This window comes from Hemiscyllium ocellatum, chromosome 34 (assembly GCF_020745735.1).
Source record: "Hemiscyllium ocellatum isolate sHemOce1 chromosome 34, sHemOce1.pat.X.cur, whole genome shotgun sequence".
Classification (NCBI taxonomy): domain Eukaryota; kingdom Metazoa; phylum Chordata; class Chondrichthyes; order Orectolobiformes; family Hemiscylliidae; genus Hemiscyllium; species Hemiscyllium ocellatum.
In genome coordinates this window covers 6440504-6462155 of record NC_083434.1, presented here as the reverse complement: position 1 = coordinate 6462155, position 21652 = coordinate 6440504, and the positions used below count along the sequence as shown (strand labels likewise).

Sequence of the window (21652 nt, the reverse complement as noted above, 5' to 3'; positions counted from 1 at the left end):
CTGGAATCAAGTGAGTTCCGGAATGTTTCAAACAACATCGTCTTTATCTCTGCAGCTACTGACCATTGGGCATATTTTCCTCAGCCCACTTTTGACAACTCTTTCTTCATTCCTATGTAATTTTCTTGTTAAAGTTAAAGACACTAGATTTAGCCTTGAATCACTGTCTGTCAAACTAAATTTGGCATTCTGCTATCTTGTGATTGCTCCCCTAGAGAACACCTAACTACCGAATCTGTTAATTCCACATAACTAAATCTAAAATAGCCTGTCCCAAGGTTGGGCAATGTATTGCTATCAGATACTACCCTTTATGCATTCTGTGAATTCATCTTCTATGTTAGTCTTGTCTACCTGATCTGTCCAGTCAATATGCAGATTAAAATCATCCGTGACAACTCTTACAAGCCTCCATTATTTCCTGATTTGTGCTTCGTCCTACAGTGAGGCAACTCTTCAGGGGCCTCTAGACAGCTGCCACCTGTGTCATCTTTCCTTCACTATTCCTTATGGAAATCATTTGGGTGAAAATAACATGATCTACACTGCTGCATTGATGCTTTCCATTCTGAGAATGCTGCCCTAAATCCTCTGTGTGCATTCTTCATGAATGTCAAATACCCTTGAATATTGAGTTCCTAGTCCTGGTCACCCTACAACTGCATCTGAATAATTGCTACCAAATTAATTTTTAGTTGCGCTGTCGCACCTATTTCATTCTAAATGCTACATGCATTTAGATGATGAGCCTTAAGTTTTACCACTATTTCTCTTTCTAGTTCTAAATTCTATTGCACTCTTTCGCATATGTTTTTTACCCTTTGATTTTCATTTGCCTCTTCACTGCCTTGTATCACTGTGCTGTAGTTTCATTTTGATTTTTTTAAACTTCCCTTCAGTTAAACCCTCTCTCCCACTAATTAGTTTGAAGCCGTGATTAATCAATTTGCCAGAACATTGGTTCAAATGAAGCCCACCTCAACAAAACAGCTCTCTTCCCTCATGCTATTGCTGCATGTTGATTCCTTTGATACCCCTCTATTCTTAATTGTCCTGTTCTAATATGCACTTGCCTCACGTAGTAGTCTGGAGATTATTACCTCTGTGGCTCTACTTAGCTCTGAGTTTCTTGGAGAAAGTGAGGACTGCAGATGCTGGAAATCAGAGCTGAAAAATGTGTTACTGGAAAAGTGCAGCAGGTCAGGCAGCAGGAGAATCGAAGTTTTGGGCATAAGCCCTTCAGGAATCTTCTGAGTTGCATGTGTAACCATGAGTGAGACAGCAATGGAGTTTCAGAATTCAGATTTGCTATTTTTAGTCAGGGGTTTTCCCTCTTTTCTAGTCAAACCTATGTGGTTAGTACTCACATGGAATTGAATCCTTCCCCTTCCACTCTAAGTTCCTCCACAGTCCACCAATGCTGTCCTGAACCTTGGCACCAGGTCAGAAACAGTGTTCAGCACTCTGCCTTTGCTGAAGAGAATTGTATTTATTTTCCTAACTCTACGATCCCTATTACTATTTTCCTTTTTCTTTTCACCTCTCACATGAATGATGTGCTGTACCAAGGTGCTGTAGTCTTATCACAGTCTATGCCCTCATCCACTCTGGGATCAAAACCCCTGACTAAAACAGCAAATTCTAGAACTGCAATGCTGTCTCACTCATGGTTTTATCTTTGTGTCTCTGATAGTAGTTCAGATTTGATGTGATTAATCTAAGGGATGTGACTGAACCTGGAATAGTGTCCTGGTTCCTCTCCTGTTCCCGATACTTTACCAGTCTGCAGCTCAGATTCCAGTTCATTGTACAGCCATTACTTGCTGCAGATGTGGTCACCTGGATTGCACTGGTATCCACCAGCTTCCACCTACTGCAGCTGCAGTACATTCCTTGTCTAGTCATCTCTATTCTACTTACTTACTTTGTATGTTAAATATTTAAGAACTGAATTTTCTAACTGTTCTAGCTGTTATAATGTGTCTTAATCAAAAGTTTCATGGAAAAAAAATATCCTCTGTGCAGCTGCCTGTATTTCTGTGGCATGGACTTCAGGACTCTGGGAGGTAGAAACTGATTGAAGGGGCTTTCCTGCTGCTGGATTTTATTTTATCTCCCACTGATACTGTCCTCTCATGAAGGTGTGCTTTTCTGTTAATGAAGCTGCTGACTGTCCCCCACCCCACCACCACCACCACCACCACACGCACATGCATGCACGCACACATGTTTGCAAAGCTGCAGACCCTGCTCTTTTGTGCTGTTTCAGAAGCCCTAAATGCACCTCTTTTGCTCATTTCGGTGCTGGTGACTATTCTCCTGTATAACACTTATTCCCACCTTTCAACACAAAGCATAACTTGACTGCATTTTTGGCAGCGAAGGAACAGTTCTTATATAAAAGTGAGTGAGCCCCCTTTTGGTCATGGCTAACCATGGGTTGCATCCTTGTTGTTTTGGCTTTCTGCTTCCCTGAAGAAGCATTGCTTGTGACTGAAGAGACCAGTGCTGGAGTGACAGTCCCGGTCGCATCTGTCTGCTGCAGCGCTCACTAGCTTCTTTTCCCCCCGTTTTGAGGTGTTGGTTCAGGGTGCTTCTCCATCTCATTTGATTAGCTGCAATCCTTTCCCAGAACTCCGTAATGATATCAAGCACCTTCATGTCCCTCATGCAGACATCCTGTGAGTCTCTTCCCAGATGCAAGCTCTCCGTAGAGGATATCCTTTGGGATCAGGCCGCCCTCCATGCAGTGGACATGGCACAGCTAGCGCAGTCTCTGCTGTCTGAGCAGACTAAGTGCTGGGAAGGCCAGCCCGAGAGAGAACCGCTGCATTGGACACTCTGTCTTGCCAGGATATACCTAGGACATGGCTGATACTCCTCAAGTGGCAGGTATTCAGTCTTCTCTCCTGTCTGGCATATGTAGCCCACATTTCACTGCCGTACAGCAGTGTGCTTATGACGCAGGCGTTGTAGACTGACATTTTCATCTTCATTGTTAGCTTGGGATTTGTCCACACTCGAGTCGTGAGGCGAGCAAGAGTTGAGGCTGCTTTCCCGATCCTCTTGTTGATCTCTCTGTCCAGGGAGAGGTTGTCACTGATGGACAAGCCAAATTACATAATCTGATGGACGACATTGTGTTTGTAGTTGTCGATGGTGATGACCGGCAGTGCCTCTGTGTCCTGTCCCAGGATGCTCCCCATCTTCAGACTGATGATCAATCCAAAATCCTTGCAAGCATGAAATGCGATCTGTCAGTAACTTGAGTTCCTGCTGGGTGTGTGTTGCAAATGCAGCATCATCGGCAAACAGCATGTCGTTGATGAGTGTTGCGGTTACTTTTGTCTTGGCTCTAACACAGGCCAGATTGAAGAGCCTGCCATCTGATGTAGTGCGCAAGTAAATCCCCTTCATTGCGGTGCCAAAGGCATGTTTCAGGAGCATAACAAAAAAAAATTCCCAAAGGGTGTGGGAGCAAGGATGCAGCCTTGTTTAATGCCACTGTGGATGTCAAAGACTCTCAGCTGCTGTTGAACTGCACTGTCCCCTTCATGTTACTGTGGAAGGATTCTATCATGCTCAGCAGTTTCGGTGGGCACTTGATATTCAGGAGAACTTTTGAAAAGGTTGTTTCTGCTGACCAGGTTGAGGGCCTTGGTGAGGTCGATGAAAGCGCGATACAGAGGCAATTTCTGTTCTCTGCACTTATGCAGTTGTTGAAGGGAGGAGATCATGTGTAGTGTTGATCTTTTTAGCTTGGAAGCTGCACTGTGACTCTGGAGTAGAGATCCAAGTTGTGTTCAACCCACCTCTCCATCTGCTGGCCATTTTCTGTGATTATTTTCCCAATAGAGAATTTGAGGACGGCTGTCTTACTCTGAGCTGGTCCTAGTGCCGCCTTGATGCCTTTGTTTATTCCCCTAATGTTCCCCATTATAGTAACCATCTGAACTTGCTCACTTAGTTGTGTCCAGTACTTGTTAACGCAATGCCTGGCAGTCTGCTGAGCCTTGTTCCTGGCAGCCCTGAGAATCTGCAGGTTCTTTCTGCTAGCTGACGGCTTATACTCAGCTTGGGTGACACGCCTGGCTTCAATGACAGGGGTCATCTTGGTTGCCTCAGTCTCAAACCAGTCATGTCTTGTAGGTCGTCTTCCCAAAGATACTCAAGAATGTGGGGTACATGGTATTCCGCGAGATTTCCCACTTCTCTGTGGTGGATTCTGTGTTGCGAGGCACTGATTTCTCTCTCAAAAGCCTTTGATAACTGTTGCATAAGGTCTGGCTGGGACATATTGCAGATGTTGACGTGCAGGTTCCCCTGTTGCTTAGTGTGATGGAATCTCTTAACTGTGAAGCTGACTCTGTGCTCTCTGGACTCATTAGCGCCCTTCCGCAGGCAATAAAGCAGTGAGCTTTTCTTTCAGTGAGCCCGCCTCTACCAACCTTGTATCCTGGAGGTTGGCTATGTCCACGTTGAGTCTCTTGGACGTATAAAAGTAAGCCTGCTGAATATCTAATGATCTCATCAGTTTGGACCAAGAGCAATGAGTATGCCAGTGAATTATAGAGATATTCTGTCTTGAGTTCTTTTGGGGAGGGAAGATTAATTTTACAACCCTTGTGTAAGAGACGAGAGATGTTCATGCCTCCAGGTAGCTGCAGCATTGACTCCCTAACATTCTACTGTGTAAAGTGAAAATTACTATTGCACTGATGTTCAAGTAACCCATTTCTTCTCAATCTTGTCTTAATACTTTTTGGTACCTGCACACATCCACCAACTTTTGGCACCTTTTCCTTCTTTCATTTTCCCTTTGTGTAAGCCATTAGTGTAGTTATACAAAAAGGTACTTAGATTTTGTGTATTATTTCTCCTCGTTCCCATTAGCTATGGAGATAATTTGTGCAAAAATGCTAATTACCTTAGAAGTTAAGCCCTCAAGTAGAAATACTTCCAATTTAGCACTTTGTGTTTAAGGCCTTTCTGGTTTCTAACTTGAGATGGTCATGAATGGAAAATTGCTTAGCAAGCTTGAAGAATAATTCTAACCTAAATCTCAACGTGAGAATGGTTTGTCTGCTGCTTTAGAATTGGTGTTGTCACTAGTTCCAAAAGGGTGGAAAATCTTTGCAGTTTTTTGATGTGGTTTTCTGCCAGTCTGTTGGCTTCTGACTTCATCCAAGTATCCCATTTGAAAAGTAGAAAATTTTAAGCTCTTTTACAATCGATCAGTCTCCTCATCGGAATTACTAGTATTGACCATTTCTGAATGTCAAACAATATTTTCACTTACTTTCTCATATATTCTTACTGCTACCTGTGTCACACCTCTTGTTGCTGGCTCAATGGTAAAGCTATCATATAACTAACTTTTGGGATCAGAAAAGCAAGCTTCGTTATTATATCTGTATTATGTGTTTGTGAATCTAGGTAGCATTTCCATTCCTGCTTGAATGCCCTCCAACTGCTTTGGAAGGTTTGCATGTGTAGATGTCAGTTGGACAATGAACTGGCATTGTGAGCTCTGGTACTCTGTAAATTCCTGCTTTAAAATTGGGCAACATATCTGGCCCTTAGTGATCTAGTTCACAAGCAATCAGCTAGTATTTGATACTTTAACAAAATGAATAAGCAATCAAAATTCTGTCTGCATTTTCTGAAGTTCATGATGTTTACAGTTTTTGAGTTTATTAATTGTTCAGAAATTGACAATTTCTGGACTGATAACAGTATTGTAAGCACTGCACCATTTGCAATCAACAATTTCCTTGTCAGACTTTTGGCTATAAAATTTGGTTGTCTAACTTTACAGCAAGATTTCAATTTGAGTATTCTGTTTAAACGGATTGTGAGCTAGGTAATTTGAATTCAAGCAGACTTATCCAGCACAGATATAGGAATACAGGTTGTTCTGCTTTAGCGTGCATTTTGTCAATGCAAATTTGCTGTAACACGATTGACGAATAGGGGATGCTGTTTCTAAAGCAGAAACCTTTAAAATGTGTTGGCGATAATGCGATCCCATCACCAACACTTCAGTATTATTTGTATTGGGTGATTCTTATACACTGTGGGATTGTACAGGATATTGTGCTGTAGAAGAAATGACTACATACATTGGAATGAAAAGAGATTCAATTTCGTAAAGCTAACATAAAAATGTAATGTATGTAGAATCTGAAAAGGTTTGCCTGTAACAATATGTTTTCACCCTAAAGTAACTAAACGCTGCAAAGTTTTTTTTTAAAAAATCAAATTTTGTCAATATAGCATCTTCATACTCTTGATGTGAAAACATTTTGCATCCAAGGAATGACTTATTAGAAGTGTTGAAGTAATAACAGTCCATCTGGTTTATTTTTAAAAATATTATTACTTTTAATTTGCTTTTTTTTTCCTGAAAACCACAGTTTCATGATTTGGCTAACCACAGAAGACCATTATCAGCTTTGTGGTTAAGTAGTGCTGCCACTATTATAAATTGCATCAATCACTTTAATGTTATCTGTGTGCAGCATGTAGCCTGGTTTATTAAAAAGCAAGATACTGCAGCTGCTGGAAATGTGAAGTAAAAACAGTGCTGAAAGTACTCAGCAGGTCTGACAGCAAGTGTGAAGAAAGAAATAGAGTCTGTGTTTTCAGTCAAATAAACTTCAGAATTGAAGGAAGTGTGGAAATGCTGAGTTTTATGTCAGTGAAAAGGGGAACATGGAAGAAGAACAAAAGACAGTGTTTGGAATATAGGAGAGACTGGAAGAGATTAATTGAGAAAGGTCCCCTAGAACAAAAGGCAAAAGGAATATTACTGATTGTAATAAAGATACAAATTATTCATCTGATAATAAGCAAAATGTTATTTGACAGAATGTAACTTCCAGAATATATAAGAATTTCGAAACTAGAGTTAATAGTAATTGTCTTTCCCTGAGATGAGAGATTTCAAGACTAGGGGGTTCACGTTTTAAGGGGAGGAGAGAGATTTTAAAAAAGACATGAGGCAAATCTTTTGCATAGAGGGTGGGTGGTTCGCATGTTGAATGAACGTCCTGAGTAAGTGGTGGATGCACGTATAATTATGTTTAAATGACATTTGGATAGATACATGAATAGGAAAGGTTTGGATATGGGCCAAGAGCAGGCAGTTGAGACTAATTTAGTTTGGGATTATGTTCGACATGAATTGGTTGGACCGAAGGGTCTGTTTGCGTGCTGTATGATGAATAATATTTAAAGCCAATCATGAAAGCGGGGGTGGTTGGGTGTGAAATAACCTCATAGCGACCAGTATCCCGTCATACATCACCCTTTATTTACATGCTGAGTGTCCTTGGCACTGATCCATATGTCCCTCAGAGCCTGTGTATCTCTGTCAGCCAAGGCTTCCTGATTGGACCAGATTAACAGCCTGATTCAGGGAACTCATTCTATGAGTTCCACCTGGCTGACCTCTTTACAATCACTATATCCCTCCCCCTCTGAGCCTGAGGATATAGGCTGTGTTTTTTTTCCTGTAGCCTCTCCTGCAGCGTTTTAACACCGGCTAAGATTCCTCTAATTCTGCCTCTGATACTGGTAGCGTGTAATGTACAGTATCTCGCCTCTTGCTCCTGGAGCGTCTTGGAAGAAATTAGTTCTCCTCTTCAGGCTGTCAAGGCGATGACATCTGCTGTGCCCATCTCCAATTGAGGTGTCTTCAACGTTTGATGGAGAAGGAGGATCCATGGGTTCCGGAATGGTTTGAAAGGCAGTAGAGGAGCCAGGTGCATTTTGTTTTCATATTGTTGGTGAGTTTGCAGCTTTCATGCGGTCCATGTGCTTGGGACCATGTGGAAACTTTAAAAGAACACTGGCCCTTAGAGTTAAACCTCACTTCTAGTCTGTTCTTGCTCCTATGAAACTCCTGTTTTGCACCTACAATTAAATTCTTTTGCAAGCAAATCTGCCTTTTATCTAATAGCAGATGGTTTGGTGCCACCCCAGTTGTGTATGACAAAGTCCCAGGCTGTCTACCCTTGGACAACTCGGAGAAGCTGGAGGGGAGTTAATTGGCCTTTATCATGCCTTACCCATTGCCTTACAGCCTGCTAAAACACGTCTGTGATTGGTAAATATCTATGCAAATTAAGGAATGCTGGAAGCATAGGAGCACTCAATTGGATGTATCACTGTACAAGTTCAACTGCTGACTGTTGTTTTGGTGGAACAGCTGGTATGGACATTGGGCTGTTCCCCTTGTGCACAAGTTAAATAATGTATATATGCTGTATGTATGTGGAGTCTGAGTATTCATTCTTACTGGTGACTTCAACCATTGCACTTACCTTAACTTTATAAGTCGCTGGACCTGACCTCATATTGACCATGCTTCATACCCATGCAGGACCATTCCCCATAGTTCCTATACTAAACTGAAGTAAAATGTTTGTCTCATTTAGTGGAGTCTTGTATCTTGCATTGGAGTTCCTAATGCCGTTTTACCCTCTCCCTCCCCAGGTCTGGGAAAATCAGATATAAACTGATGCGAAGTTTTCACCCCATTAGCAACTCTGGAGCTATTCCTGTAGTTCCATGAGAGATGGTCCTGTGATCAAATAGGAACTGGGACAGTTTGGTGTCTAGTGAAGCTATAAGCTGTTTCTTTAACCCTGCTTCAAAGGTTGAACTACACATTCTGCCAGACCATTTGATGATGGATGGAATGGAACTGTCCTTCGGTGACTAATACCGTTCAATTCTAAGAAATACTCAAAATGCCTGCTGATAAACGATGACCCATTATCTGTGACCAACACGTCTGTAAATCTGTGTATTGCAAAAGATGCATGCAGTTTTTCTTCTGTTGTCCCCGTCTTTGACAAATGAACTCTGTGCATGTCCAGCCACAATGAATAAGTACGTTGAGCCCATCAAAGAAACTGCATAGTTGAAGTGTAACCAAGTCCAATATTTACTTCGCCATTCCCTTGAATATGGGATTGCTGTGTTTGGTGTTTTTTTTTGTCTTTGATGGTACTCCGGCACTGTCCCATGAATTTGGCTATGTCAGCGTCCAATCCTGGCTACCAACATTTTTTTTGGATAATCCTGGTGGAGTTCAGCCAGTATCTGGTGGTACCCTTTGCTTGGGCCAATCATTCTTGCACCCCATAATAATACACTGTCCTCTACTGTGATCTGGTCTCTCCAGGTTCAAAGAGGTTTCAATTCTGGTCACGATAACCCTTTGGTTTCTACCATCAATACCAGCTGTTTCAGTTTTGCCAGGACGGGGTCTTTCTGCATCCAAAGTCTGCTATTGTCAGCTGTGACCGAAAGTGTGTCCTGAAAATTGAAGACCATTGCAGACTGTTGTGGTGATGGTACCACTGCTGGTGTATGTGCTACTTGTGACATGTTCCAACTTGTAAATATATGTCCTTGGGTATTGGTGCCTAAAGATATTAGTAGATCTTCCTGACTTCCTACTCTCTCTAGACGTGTTTATGCTCTGCATTAGCTAAAGCTCTGGATGCATTGGCATTGGGCATTCCTCTCCATTGGGCCACCTATGAGCTAGTGCCAATGCAGTATGGTGAATACCAGATCTCTCTCTCAGGATCATATTGTGTCAACACCTTTGTGTATGAAAGCTGTTTTCTTTGTTTCCCTGAGAGCTATATCTTGGCTACACAACCATTTCCAAGGTTGACCCTTTTTGAAGAGTTGATGCAAAGCTGCCAGGATGGAGGCCAGGTTATATATGAACTTTTCGTAATAATTCACTAGCCCAAGGAAAGGCCTAAGCTTCGGTAAAGATGTGGGAGCTGGAACACCTTTGATTGCCCTCAAGCAATCCTCTAACTGGCGTAATTCAGTCCAGTTGACTCTGTGGCCCAAGTAGGCCACCGGGGTGCCTGGAACACATTTTTCTCTTCTAAGGCTATGCCCACTTGAGAGAAATGTCTAAGGACTATGTCCAAGTTCTGTAAATACTCCTTATTGGTCTTTCCTCTTATTAGCATGTATCTGGATAAATGGCGTCCTGGAGTACACTTCTGAAATATTCTCCATTGTCCTCTGAAAACTTGCACGGGCTGACGATACCTCAAATGGCAGACTTGTATATTGGTACAAACCTTTATGGGTATTAATTGTAGTATCCTACTGCAATGGCAAGTACACCAGGCTCATGTCCAGATTCGTGAAGGACAGCCCACTGCTAGCAATACATCTAAATCCTCTTTGTGAGGGATTGGGTATTTATCCAGCTGTGGACAGCAGTTTACTGTTTGTTTATAATTCCTCCCCCCCCCCCCCCCAAAAAAAAAGTGAACCAACCTGTTAAACTCGATAAACTCTATGACTGGTGCTGCCCATTCTGCAAACCAGACTGATTTGATGTTTCGTTCATTTTCTAGCCTTCTGATTTCTGTATCTGCTTTTGCCTATAAGACAAATGGTACAGGACAGGCCTTGCAGAATAGTGGAATTACTTTCTGGTCAACATGCAAGGTGGCCTTGGCTCCTTTAATAGTCCCTAGACCTTCCTGAAAAACTTTTGAGCATTTAATTCAGACTTTACTCTAGCAGCCATTTTCTAATTGAAAAATATTGAGACAATATAGTTGAATATTTCTCAACAAATTTCACTCCAAGCTTGGGCCTGAGCTGTTTTACTACAATCAACGGTAACTGAACCAGCTGTTTCTCATAAGGGTCCAAAACCGAAGTTGTACCCTTAGTCTGTAAAGGTTCCCCAGTACAGGTTCGCAGTCTAGCTGAGGTGTTGTGCCAAATTTGAGGGTTGGAGTCCAGAGCAAATTTTGTTAAAGACTGGTTCTGCAATTACTGAAATAGCTGCGCCAGTACTGACTTCCATTAAGACTGGGTGACCATTTAACCAGGTGTTTATTTTGATTGGTTCTGATTTGGATGTTTGTTATGGAATTTAACTGTTGCAAACTAGATGTAGGTGGACATTCCAGGGTGTGCAATTTCCTGAATACCGGCGTATGAGTTCTCTTAACTCAGTTTAAGTTGAGTTTTTTGCTGTCTCGAGTCTGCAAACTGGCAGCAACTACAATGGCTTGCCAGCCTAGATCGTGAAGAGAATTTGTTTGGCAAAGTTCATGGTTAGAAATAATTGAATTCACTGTTGAGCCTAGAAGATTTTAAAGTAGCTTGATTACTGTGTTGGCAGCTGAGTCACAATTGAAGCTCCCCTATATCCTGAGTCTATTTTGATTTCAGTATATATACACTTGCAGTATTAAAATTAAAATGTTCATTTGCGTTTTATTAAATGATCCATGTACTAGATTTACCTTTAATGTTAGAATTATCTCTATGGCAACATTTATCTCAAAAGACTTTGGGTTCCAAATGGAGAGATGAAGCCTGTTCTGACTATTTGCTGTAGTTCTGAGGCAGTTCTGCACTGTTGGAGATGCTGACTTTTGGATGAGATATCAAGCCTATGTGCCCCCCTCTGTTATATGTAAAAAGCTTGTGCTCTCTCTGTTATATGTCAAAAGATTTCATGGCTCTGAAAAAAAGAGGTGTTCTGCCCAGGGTTCAAGTCAATAATTTTCTCTCAGCCACCATCACCAAAAAAGGTAGCTCAATTGGCAAATACCATATTTGCTTTTGGTGGGAATTTGCATCACACAAAGTGCCAGTTTCTTTAGCTATATAGCAAGTCACTGTTCTTCATTGACTTCAAAGTGTTTAGGAAAACCTGAGATTCCTTAACATGTGAAATTAACAGTTTCAGAAATTTGCTTATGAATACGGACAAGTAAGTAATTCACATTAATGGAAGTGGTATTAACGGAGATGATAGGGCTTTTGCCTGCTAGCTGGAGGTCTAGCAGGAGGTCTACCTCCCCTCTTTTAGGTTAACCCAGCATCGTCTCTGAATTAAGTGTAACTTGAGCACTTAATCCATCAATGGCAGTAAACTCCACCTAGATTCTGTTGACCTGCAAATCTTTGTTGGATTTATTTCCTCCCTCTCCCCAATCTAGTGCTTGTACTTGTGTGATAAATATGTATTAAAGTAGGAATAGCTGTTCCTAGATTCGAAGTTCCATCTTGTTATTACAAAGGGCGCATAACACTATAAAATAAGACAATATTGATCATATGTAATAATAACTGTACAAATAACTAAAGTTGTTAATGGAGAAACTTATAAATTTGTTTGTTTAATTTGAGAGGATTTTTGTCTGAGTTTTTTTGTGTAGCACCTCTACTCCTATCCCCTGCTGCTCTATGATTTGAATGTCATCAATTCGATTCTTCACCAGTTCATAGCACTCTTTATCCTTTGCTAGATTCGTCCTCTGCCACCTTGAAAATGATTGATTATTGCTTTTCCTCCACAATACGCTTCTGCGGAAGCATGATTCTGTGATTCTAATCTTTTCCAATATGATCATTGCAGTTCCGTAAACAATATTTCCTCCCATACCCTGATGAACTGTCACAGACTTTTAACCATTTTGTGGTTCAAGAATATGCTACTGCTTGATGTGTATTTATTGCAGTACTATTGACTGTTGGTGTGATATCCAATTTAGATACATTGAGAGTATCCATTCTGCACCAAATGCAAAGCTAGCCTGTTTAACATCAATGCGGAGGTGACACCAATTCACTCCAAACTCCTTGCACACCTTCATTCTGAGACTGGCAGTACATAATATTGCTATTTCACTCAACAAATGAAATGGGTTTCCACATCTCTCGATTCCTTGCTAAGGATGCTCACCTGCCTGGATGTATTCCATATTGCTCTTAGTGCTGAAACCTGACACTCAATCTTCTGACCACTCCGTTGGTTGCCTCTGCCTTAATTGTTGTAAGCCGTGATTATTTCCAGAACTGGTAAGTCAAGGTCCCCTCACACGCACCTGTTTACCTCCCATCTTCATATAGTTCTTGGTGCTCCAGTAAATTGACTTTAGGATTTTCAGTCTTTGTTGTTTTTGAAAGCAAGATCTGAGGGTGGAGCCTTAGGGGCTCACACAGCATACATCCCAGCAATAATGTGATTTTGTGTAGAAATGTATAGAAATGAGAACATGGGAATTTTGGAATGCTGGAAACACTCAGCAGGTCTACCATCACCTGTGAAGAGTTAACATTTTGGGTCCAGTGACCCTTCTTCAGAATGCATGAAAATTTTGAGGCTGATACAGAGGACGTGTGCAGCAAGACTAGGAATTAGGCACTTGCATTAAGACTCCGGAATGAATGTTTTGCTCGAAAGAGGTAACTTAGAAATTTTAATAAAACTTTTAAACTTTGCGTTGGGATATCTCAAATATTTGATGCAACTGAAAACTGGAACTGAGGTTACAAAATTGAGTTTGAAAGAGGGAAGATGCGTAGGAAATATTTGAAACAGATACTCCTTGAGCGCATAAAATCGCACCTAATTAAAGAGACCTCTTTGTATTTCTTTTGGTGAAAGCGATTGTGGGTTACATTTAGGGAGCAGTGTGTTTTTTAAAAAAATCTTGGTAGCAGTCAGATGGACTGCACTGTTGTCTTCTAGTTCTGAGTGTTTCCATGTAACTATCTTGATGAAATAATCTCTACATAGGAAATAGGAGCTGAAGTCGACTATTCAGACTCGAGCGATCTACGCCATTCAGTGAGATCATAGCTGCTCTGTGTTTCGAGTTCCATCTTCCTATCTTCCTCGATAACCCTCAATTCTACTGTCTAACAAGAATTTATCTACTACTTCTTAACAATATTTGACCCTGACTCCTCCAACTTCTGACACCACCATAGTCAGTCAAATCTCAGATGGCAATGAAACAGACTACACGGGAGGTGGAAGACCTGGAACAAATGGTGCACAGCCTAGCTCTCAATGCCAGCAAAACCAAGAAACTCATTATTGACTTTCGATGGGATGTCAGTCATGCCCCCCCAACACATTTAGCAGCACAGAGGTGGAATGCATGTAGAGTGTCAAGCTCCTGGGAGTAGTTATCCACAGCAAGCTTTCTTGGACTCTTCATGTAGACACACTGATTACAAAGACTCACCAACGTCTCCTCTTCCTCAGGCAGCTGAGGAAATTTGGCATGATGGCGAATACCCTTGCCAACTTTTATAGGTGCGTCATTGAGAGTATTCTGGCTGGATGTATCACTATCTGGTATGGCAACTGTACCATTCAGATCTGAGACAGTTACAGAGAGTGGTGAACTCGGCATGGACGATCACAAAGGCCAACCTCCCACCTATAGAATCCATTTACCAGGCCCGCTGTCAAGGAAAGACCGCCAGCATTCTCAAAGGTCCATCCCTCCCTGGTAATGTTTTTCTACAACTTATACCATCGGGGCGAAGGTACAGAAACCTGAACACGCACCAGTTTCACAACAGTTTCTACTCTACTGTTGTTAGAATACTGAATGGACTCTCAAACTCTTAACATTTGCCTGTACCTGTGTTTTTGTTTTTGCTGCTGTTTACCTATTATTTACTATCTACACTAATTAGCTGTATGATCTGCCTGTATTGCTCACAAGACAAAGCTTTTCACTGTGCCTTGGTACATGTGACAATAAATTCAGTTCAGTTCAGTTGCAGAGTTCCAAGTTGGACAATCTCTGAACCACCTCCAATGCATTTATATACTTCCTTAAATAAGAAGACCAGAACTTAGGGCGGCACGGTGGCACAGTGGTTAGCACTGCTGCCTCACAGCGCCAAGGACCTGGGTTCAATTCCCGCCTCAGGCGACTGACTGTGTGGAGTTTGCATGTTCTCCCTGTGTCTGCGTGGGTTTCCTCCGGGTGCTCCGGTTTCCTCCCACAGTCCAAAGATATGCGGGTCAGGTGAATTGGCCATGCTAAATTGCCTGTAGTGTTAGGTAAGGGGTATATGTAGGGGTATGGGTGGGTTGCGCTTCGGCTGGTCGGTGTGGACTTGTTGGGCCGAAGGGCCTGTTTCCACACTGTAAGTAATCTAAACTGCACACAGTATGTGGTCTTGCCAGAACTTCATAACTGAAGCATAATATCCTTACTTCTGTGTTTGATTTTTCTTGTAATAAAGGATAACATCCCATTATTGTCCTTTGATTAAATGCAGTGCTTTCACACTACCACTTTATGACTCCGGCACTAGAACATGCAAATCCTGGTACACCTTGAAATTCTCCATTTAAGTAGCAGTGCTTTTTTTAAAAATTGTTCTAGCCGAGGTAAACACTTTCACTAGTCTAACATGAGACTCCATCTGTTGGAGTAAAACAAACATCTGCGGGTTCTAGAAATCTGAATCAAAAACACATTGCTGGGGTAACTCAGCAGGTCTGGCAGCATTTGTGCAGAGGAAACACAGTTGACTTTGTTTTCTGTCCACTGATGCTGTCAGATCTGCTAAATTTTTTGCCCATTCACTCAATCTATCTATAATCTGTCTGAAACTTGCTTTTAACTTCTTCACAACAATTTCCTGCCTACCTTAATGATACCTATGAAATTTGCTGCTGTGCCTTTGTTCCAGTCATTTGTAATTAACAATTTGAAGCCCAGCATACCCCTGTCGGACTCCACACATCATATCCTGCTAGTCAAAGACCCATATGTACAGACTCTGTTTTCTGTCAGCTGGTAATCTCCTATCCCCATGCTTGTATATTGCAAACTACGCCATGAGCTTTTATTTTCCACGATAACCTCTGCTTTCGGTCTCATAAGTGGCTCTTCACTAAATAGGGAATCTTTACTTTGGCTTTATTTTTAAAAAAATTGTTCACTTCAATGTTGGTTTCTACTTTAAGAAGCCTACAGCTAATTTTCACCACACAATTTGCTACATGCTTTAAATTCTTTGCTTTTGTTCAGTGTCCCCTCTCTTTTTCTCAGTTAGGATTCGGGGACTTCTTGTCACAAGAGAGATGTTACATGTTAGCGGGAAAAAGTGCTTGCTTTTGTGCACTTTTAAAAAAAGAAGTCAGTATAATGTATCATTTTTCAACTGTTCTGCCAGACGTGAGGAAAAATACCTCACTTGTGTATTGTCTTTTATGATATTGTAGATCCTAAGGCATTTAACATCAAATTGTGCATTTTTGAAATGATAGTATCTGTAGTTTTATTGGGACATGTGATAGGTAACATGCACAGCAATCTCTGACAAAACCATAGTTAGACACACAAGTAATCTATTTTAGCTCAGTTGGTTGAAAGAATAATGCTATTCAGAAGACTGGGACTCATTGCCTTTGATTAATGGTGTCATGGTATCTTCTACATTCATCTTAAATGGCAAGCAGGTTTTATTTGAATGGCAATACTGAGAGTGCGCAACTCCCTGAGCACTTGAGAAGTTGTGTCATGGTAGTGCCCCCTGTTTTTGATCCACAGATGCTGCAATGCTATTAATTAAGTAATTTGATCCAGTTGTGATGAAGTTAATAATGTAAATCCACGAATGTAGTTTTCAATGACTTGGAGGTAATCATGTTCCCATGCACCTGATGACTCTGTGCTGGAGGTGATAGATTTGGGATGTCCATGATATTTAAGCATCTTATACAGAGAAAATGTAACTAACAACTTACTTGGTGTTATAATGATTTGGGAAACAGCACTATTGGATTGGGAACTATTGGAATTGTTTGAATCTCTGAATTGATTTTTTTTTGTACAGGGACGATCTGTGTCACTGACAACATTTTATCGGACGGCTAGAAACATGATGAATATGTGCTTTAGTAAGGAACCAACAGCAGCTGAAGTGGAGGTAGGAGTCTGAAGCTGTACATAAACTTTAACATGTACCCATTTTAATAGTTTTGTTTATGTATAAATGTGTGATTAGAGATTACAATGAAATATCTGGAACAGACTGATAAAGGGAATATCCATTTAACTATGATAAACATTTATGGTTTTAGTACAAGGTGACACAGAATAGGATTTGGAAAAGAGGTGGCTATGGGAGGTCAAGGGAAGAATTTGACTAGGGATTTGACTTAAAATTTCTGGCATTAACTAGTCAATATAATAATTGTGTATTGGAAGTGAACGTGGAAGATATGTATCTTCTATGGTGTTTAAAGATCTCACCCATGGGGAAAGAAAAAAAGGAATAGGAGTTTTGGGATTTGCAAGTATATATTTTGCAAAACATGTTCTGAAAACCTAAATGCAAAGTTCTACCTGTTTGCAGGATGAAGTTCACTATATATAGGTTGACAGCAGGTAGAGCAAAAATTCAGTGCTGTGGTAAAACCAATTTCTGAAGTGCCTCTTGATAATTTGGTTTTTGGAGCAATAATGGTCTTTTTGCTAAATACATAATTTGTATTTACAAATAATTATTGGCAGACTGTCTTGCTTTACAGATCAGTAACTAAGTTAATTCATTCTTGGTTTTACTTGCCAGTCACTACAGCATGAATTTCTAGTAGCCTAGCATCTTGTTCACTTTGTTTATCTTCAAATTCCAGAAGTCGTGCTGAATTTGCAGAGTTTCCTAATCAAACAATTTCAAGGTTCCTACCTATGATTCTGATACACTTTAAACCTGATCCAGAGAGAGTTAATGAGGTTTGAGCCTTGGAAAAGATCACGAAATCACCAGAAGTGTTATGGTGTAAAAGTAGGCCATTTAGACCATCGTGTCTGCACTGGGTTGTGAAGTGAGCATCATTACCGCGTGCTAATCCATTGCCTTTTCCCCATACCATTGTCATCCACTGCTGTCTTGAATGCATCAATTGAACCTGCTTCCCCCACACTTCCAGGCACTTTATTCCATGCCCTAACTTGGTCCTTATTTCTTTTGTATGCCACTTTATATCTGTGCCCTCCTTTTCTTGGTCCTTTTTACAATTCCTCTTAGCCACCTTCTGGCTGAGGAGAACAGGCTCAATTTCCTTAATTTACTCTTATAACTCAAGTTCCTTGTCCCTGAAACCATTCTCATAAACCCCTTTGACAGTCTCTCTAATTCATTCACATCCTTTCTATAATATGGCACCAATAATGGTGCATAGTCCACTAGCTGAGATCAAACAGTGACTTGCAGAAGTTCCACATCACCACCTTGTTCTTGAGCTCTGTGCCTTCATTATTAAAGCTGAGTTACCTATGCTTACCGTGCTGTCTCCCTCTCCTGCACTTTCAATAATGTAGAACATAGAAAAATACAGTGCAGTACAGGCCCTTCGGCCCTCAATGTTGCGCCGACCGAAGCCTACCTAACCTACACTAGCCCAATAACCTCCATATGCTTATCCAATGCCCGCTTGAATTACCATAAAGAGGGAGAGTCCACCACTGATACTGGCAGGACATTCCAAGAACTCTCAACTCGCTGAGTAAAGAATCTACCCCTAACATCTTTCCTATACCAACCTCCCCTTAATTTAAAGGGGTGTCCCCTAGTAACAGCTGACTCCATACGCGGAAAAAGGTTCTCACTGTCAACCCGATCTAAACCTCTAATAATCTTGTACACCTCTATCAAATCTCCCCAAACCTTCTTTTCTCCAATGAGAACAGCCCCAATTGCCTCAGCCTTTCCTCATACGATCTTCCTACCATGCCAGGCAACATCCTGGTAAACCTCCTCTGCATCCGTTCCAGTGCCTCCACATCCTTCCTATAGTATGGCGACCAAAACTGCACGCAATACTCCAGATGAGGCCGCACCAGAGTTTTATACAACTGCAACATGACCTCAGGACTCCGGAACTCAATTCCTCTACCAATACAGCCCAATACACCATATGCCTTCTTCACAGCACTATTTACCTGGGTGGCAGCTTTCAGAGATCTGTGTACATGGACACCAAGATCCCTCTGCTCATCCACACTACCAAGTAGCCTACCATTAGCCCAGTAATCCATCTTCTTGTTACTCCTACCAAAGTGAATGACTTCACACTTAGCTACATTGAACTCCATTTGCAACCTTTCTGCCCAGCTCTGCAACTTATCTATATCCCGCTGTAACCTGCCACATCCTTCTTCGCTGTCCACAACTCCACCGACTTTCGTATCATCCGCAAACTTGCTCACCCGGCCTTCAAGCCCCTCCTCCAGGTCATTTATAAAAATGACAAACAGCAATGGTCCCAAAACAGATCCTTGTGGAACACTGCTAGTAACTGCACTCCAAGATGAACATAATCCATCAACTACTACCCTCTGTCTCCTTCCAGCCAGCCAATTCCTAATCCAAACCTCTAATGCACCCTCAATGCCATACCTCCGTAATTTTTGCAGTAGCCTACCATGGGGTACCTTATCGAACGCCTTGCTAAAATCCATATACACCCCATCTACTGCTTTACCCTCGTCCACTTCCTTGGTCACCTTCTCAAAGAACTCAATAAGGTTTGTGAGGCATGACCTGCCCTTCACAAAACCATGCTGACTATCCTTGATCACATTATTCCTATCCAGATGTTCATAAATCCTATCCCTTACAATTCTCTCTAAGACTTTGCCCACAACAGAAGTGAGACTTACTGGCCTATAGTTACTACCGCTGTCCCTACTCCCCTTCTTGAACAAGGGGACCACATTCGCTATCCTCCAGTCTTCTGGCACTATTCCTGTAGACAACGACGACATAAAAATCAAGGCCAATGGCTCCACTATCTCCTCCCTAGCTTCCCAGAGGATCCTAGGATAAATGCCATCAGGCCCAGGGGACTTACCTATTTTCACCCTTTCCAGTATTCCCCGGACCTCTTCCCTACACACCTCAAAGCCATCCATTCTAATCACTTGTGCCTCAATATTCACATCAGCAACAATGTCCTGTTCCTGAGTGAATACTGACGAAAAGTATTGATTTAGTGTCTCTCCAATCACCTCCGCCTCCACGCACAACTTCCCACTACTATCCTTGACTGAACCGATACCTACCCTAGTCATCCTTTTATTCCTGACATATCTGTAGAAAGCCTTTGGGTTTTCCCTAATCCTACCAACCATGACTTTACATGTCCCCTTCTCGCTGCTCTTAGCTCTCTCTTTAGATCCTTCCTGGCTACCTTATAACTCTCAATCGCCCCAATTGAACCTTCACGCCTCATCTTTACATAGGCCGCCCTCTTCCCTTTTACAAGGGATTCCAATTCCTTATTAAACCACGGCTCCCTCACAAGACCCTTACCTCCCTGCCTAACTGGTACATACTTATCAAGGACACCCAATAGCTGCTCCTTGAACAAGCTCCACATATCATTTGTGTCCTTCCCTTGAAGTCTATTTTTCCAATCCACACATCCTAAGTCATGCCTCACCACATCATAATTTCCCTGCCCCCAGCTATAACTCTTGCCCTGCAGTGCACACTTATTCCTCTCCATCACTAGAGTAAAAGTCACCGAGTTGTGGTCACTGTCACCGAAGTGCTCACCTACCTCCAAGTCTAACACCTGGCCTGGTTCATTACCTAGAACCAAATCCAGTATGGCCTCACCTCTTGTTGGCCTGTCTACATATTGTGTTAGGAAACCCTCCTGCACACATTGAACAAACACCGACCCATCTAACGAACTCGAGCTATAGCTTTCCCAGTCAATATCTGGGAAGTTAAAGTCCCCCATAACAACCACCCTACTACTTTCACTCTTCTCCTGAATCATCCTTTCCTCTACGTCTCTCTAACTATTGGGAGGCCTGTAGAAAACTCCTAACAGGGTGACCTCACCTTTCCTATTTCTAACCTCAGCCCAAACTACCACAGATGGCAAGTCTTCCTCCATTGTCCTTTCCACCGCTGTAATACTACCCTTGACAAGCAATGCCACACCTCCCCCTCTTTAACCCCACCTCTGACCCTACTAAAATATTTAAACCCTGGAACCTGTGATAGCCATTCCTGTCCCTGTTCTACCCACGTCTCTGTAATGGCCACAACACCGAAGTCCCAGGTACCAACCCACGCTGCAAGTTCACCTACCTTATGTCTTATACTTCTGGCATTGAAGTATACACACTTCAAGCCACCTTCGTGTTCACCGGCACCCTCCTTCGAGATCGCTGCCTTGTTCCTAACCTCCCTACACTCAAGGTCCTGTACCCTAAAGCTACAGTCCAGGTTCCCATGCCCCTGCAGAGTTAGTTTAAACCCTCCCAAAGAGCACTAGCAAACCTCCCCCCAAGGATGTTGGTGTCCCTCAGGTTCAGGTGGAGACCATCCTGTTTATAGAGGTCCCACCTTCCCCAGAAAGAACTCCAGTTGTCCAGAAACCGGAATTCCTCCCTCCTGCACCATCCCTGTAGCCACGCATTTAACTGTGTTCTCTCCCTATTTCCCGACTCTGTATCACGTGGCACGGGTAACAAACCAGAGACAACAACTCTGTTCGTTCTAGCTCTGAGCTTCCAACCTAGCTCCCTGAAAGCCTGCCTAACATCCTCACCCCTCTTCCTACCTATGTCGTTGGTGCCAACGTGGACCACGACCTGGGGCTGCTCTCCCTCCCCTTAAGGACCCGGAAAACACGATCAGAGACATCACGTACCCTTGCACCTGGAGGCAACATACCAATCGTGAGTCTCAGTCGCCCCCGCAAAACCGCCGATCTGTGCCCCTCACTATTGAGTCCCCAATAACTATCGCTCTACCTTTCTCCGCCCTTCCCTTCTGAACAATGGGGACAGGCTTC

General features: G+C 42.2%; 1 protein-coding gene across 2 annotated transcripts in view; it reads left to right on the top strand.

The window, feature by feature from the left end:
* The window catches only part of LOC132832270 (protein Jumonji-like), a 447638-nt gene that overhangs the window by 385538 nt on the left and 40448 nt on the right, over positions 1-21652 (top strand). For both annotated transcript variants that reach the window (XM_060850122.1, XM_060850121.1), the window contains one exon: positions 16669-16761. In XM_060850122.1, the coding sequence (XP_060706105.1) occupies positions 16669-16761 (93 nt within the window). The remainder of the gene's footprint in view (positions 1-16668; positions 16762-21652) is intronic.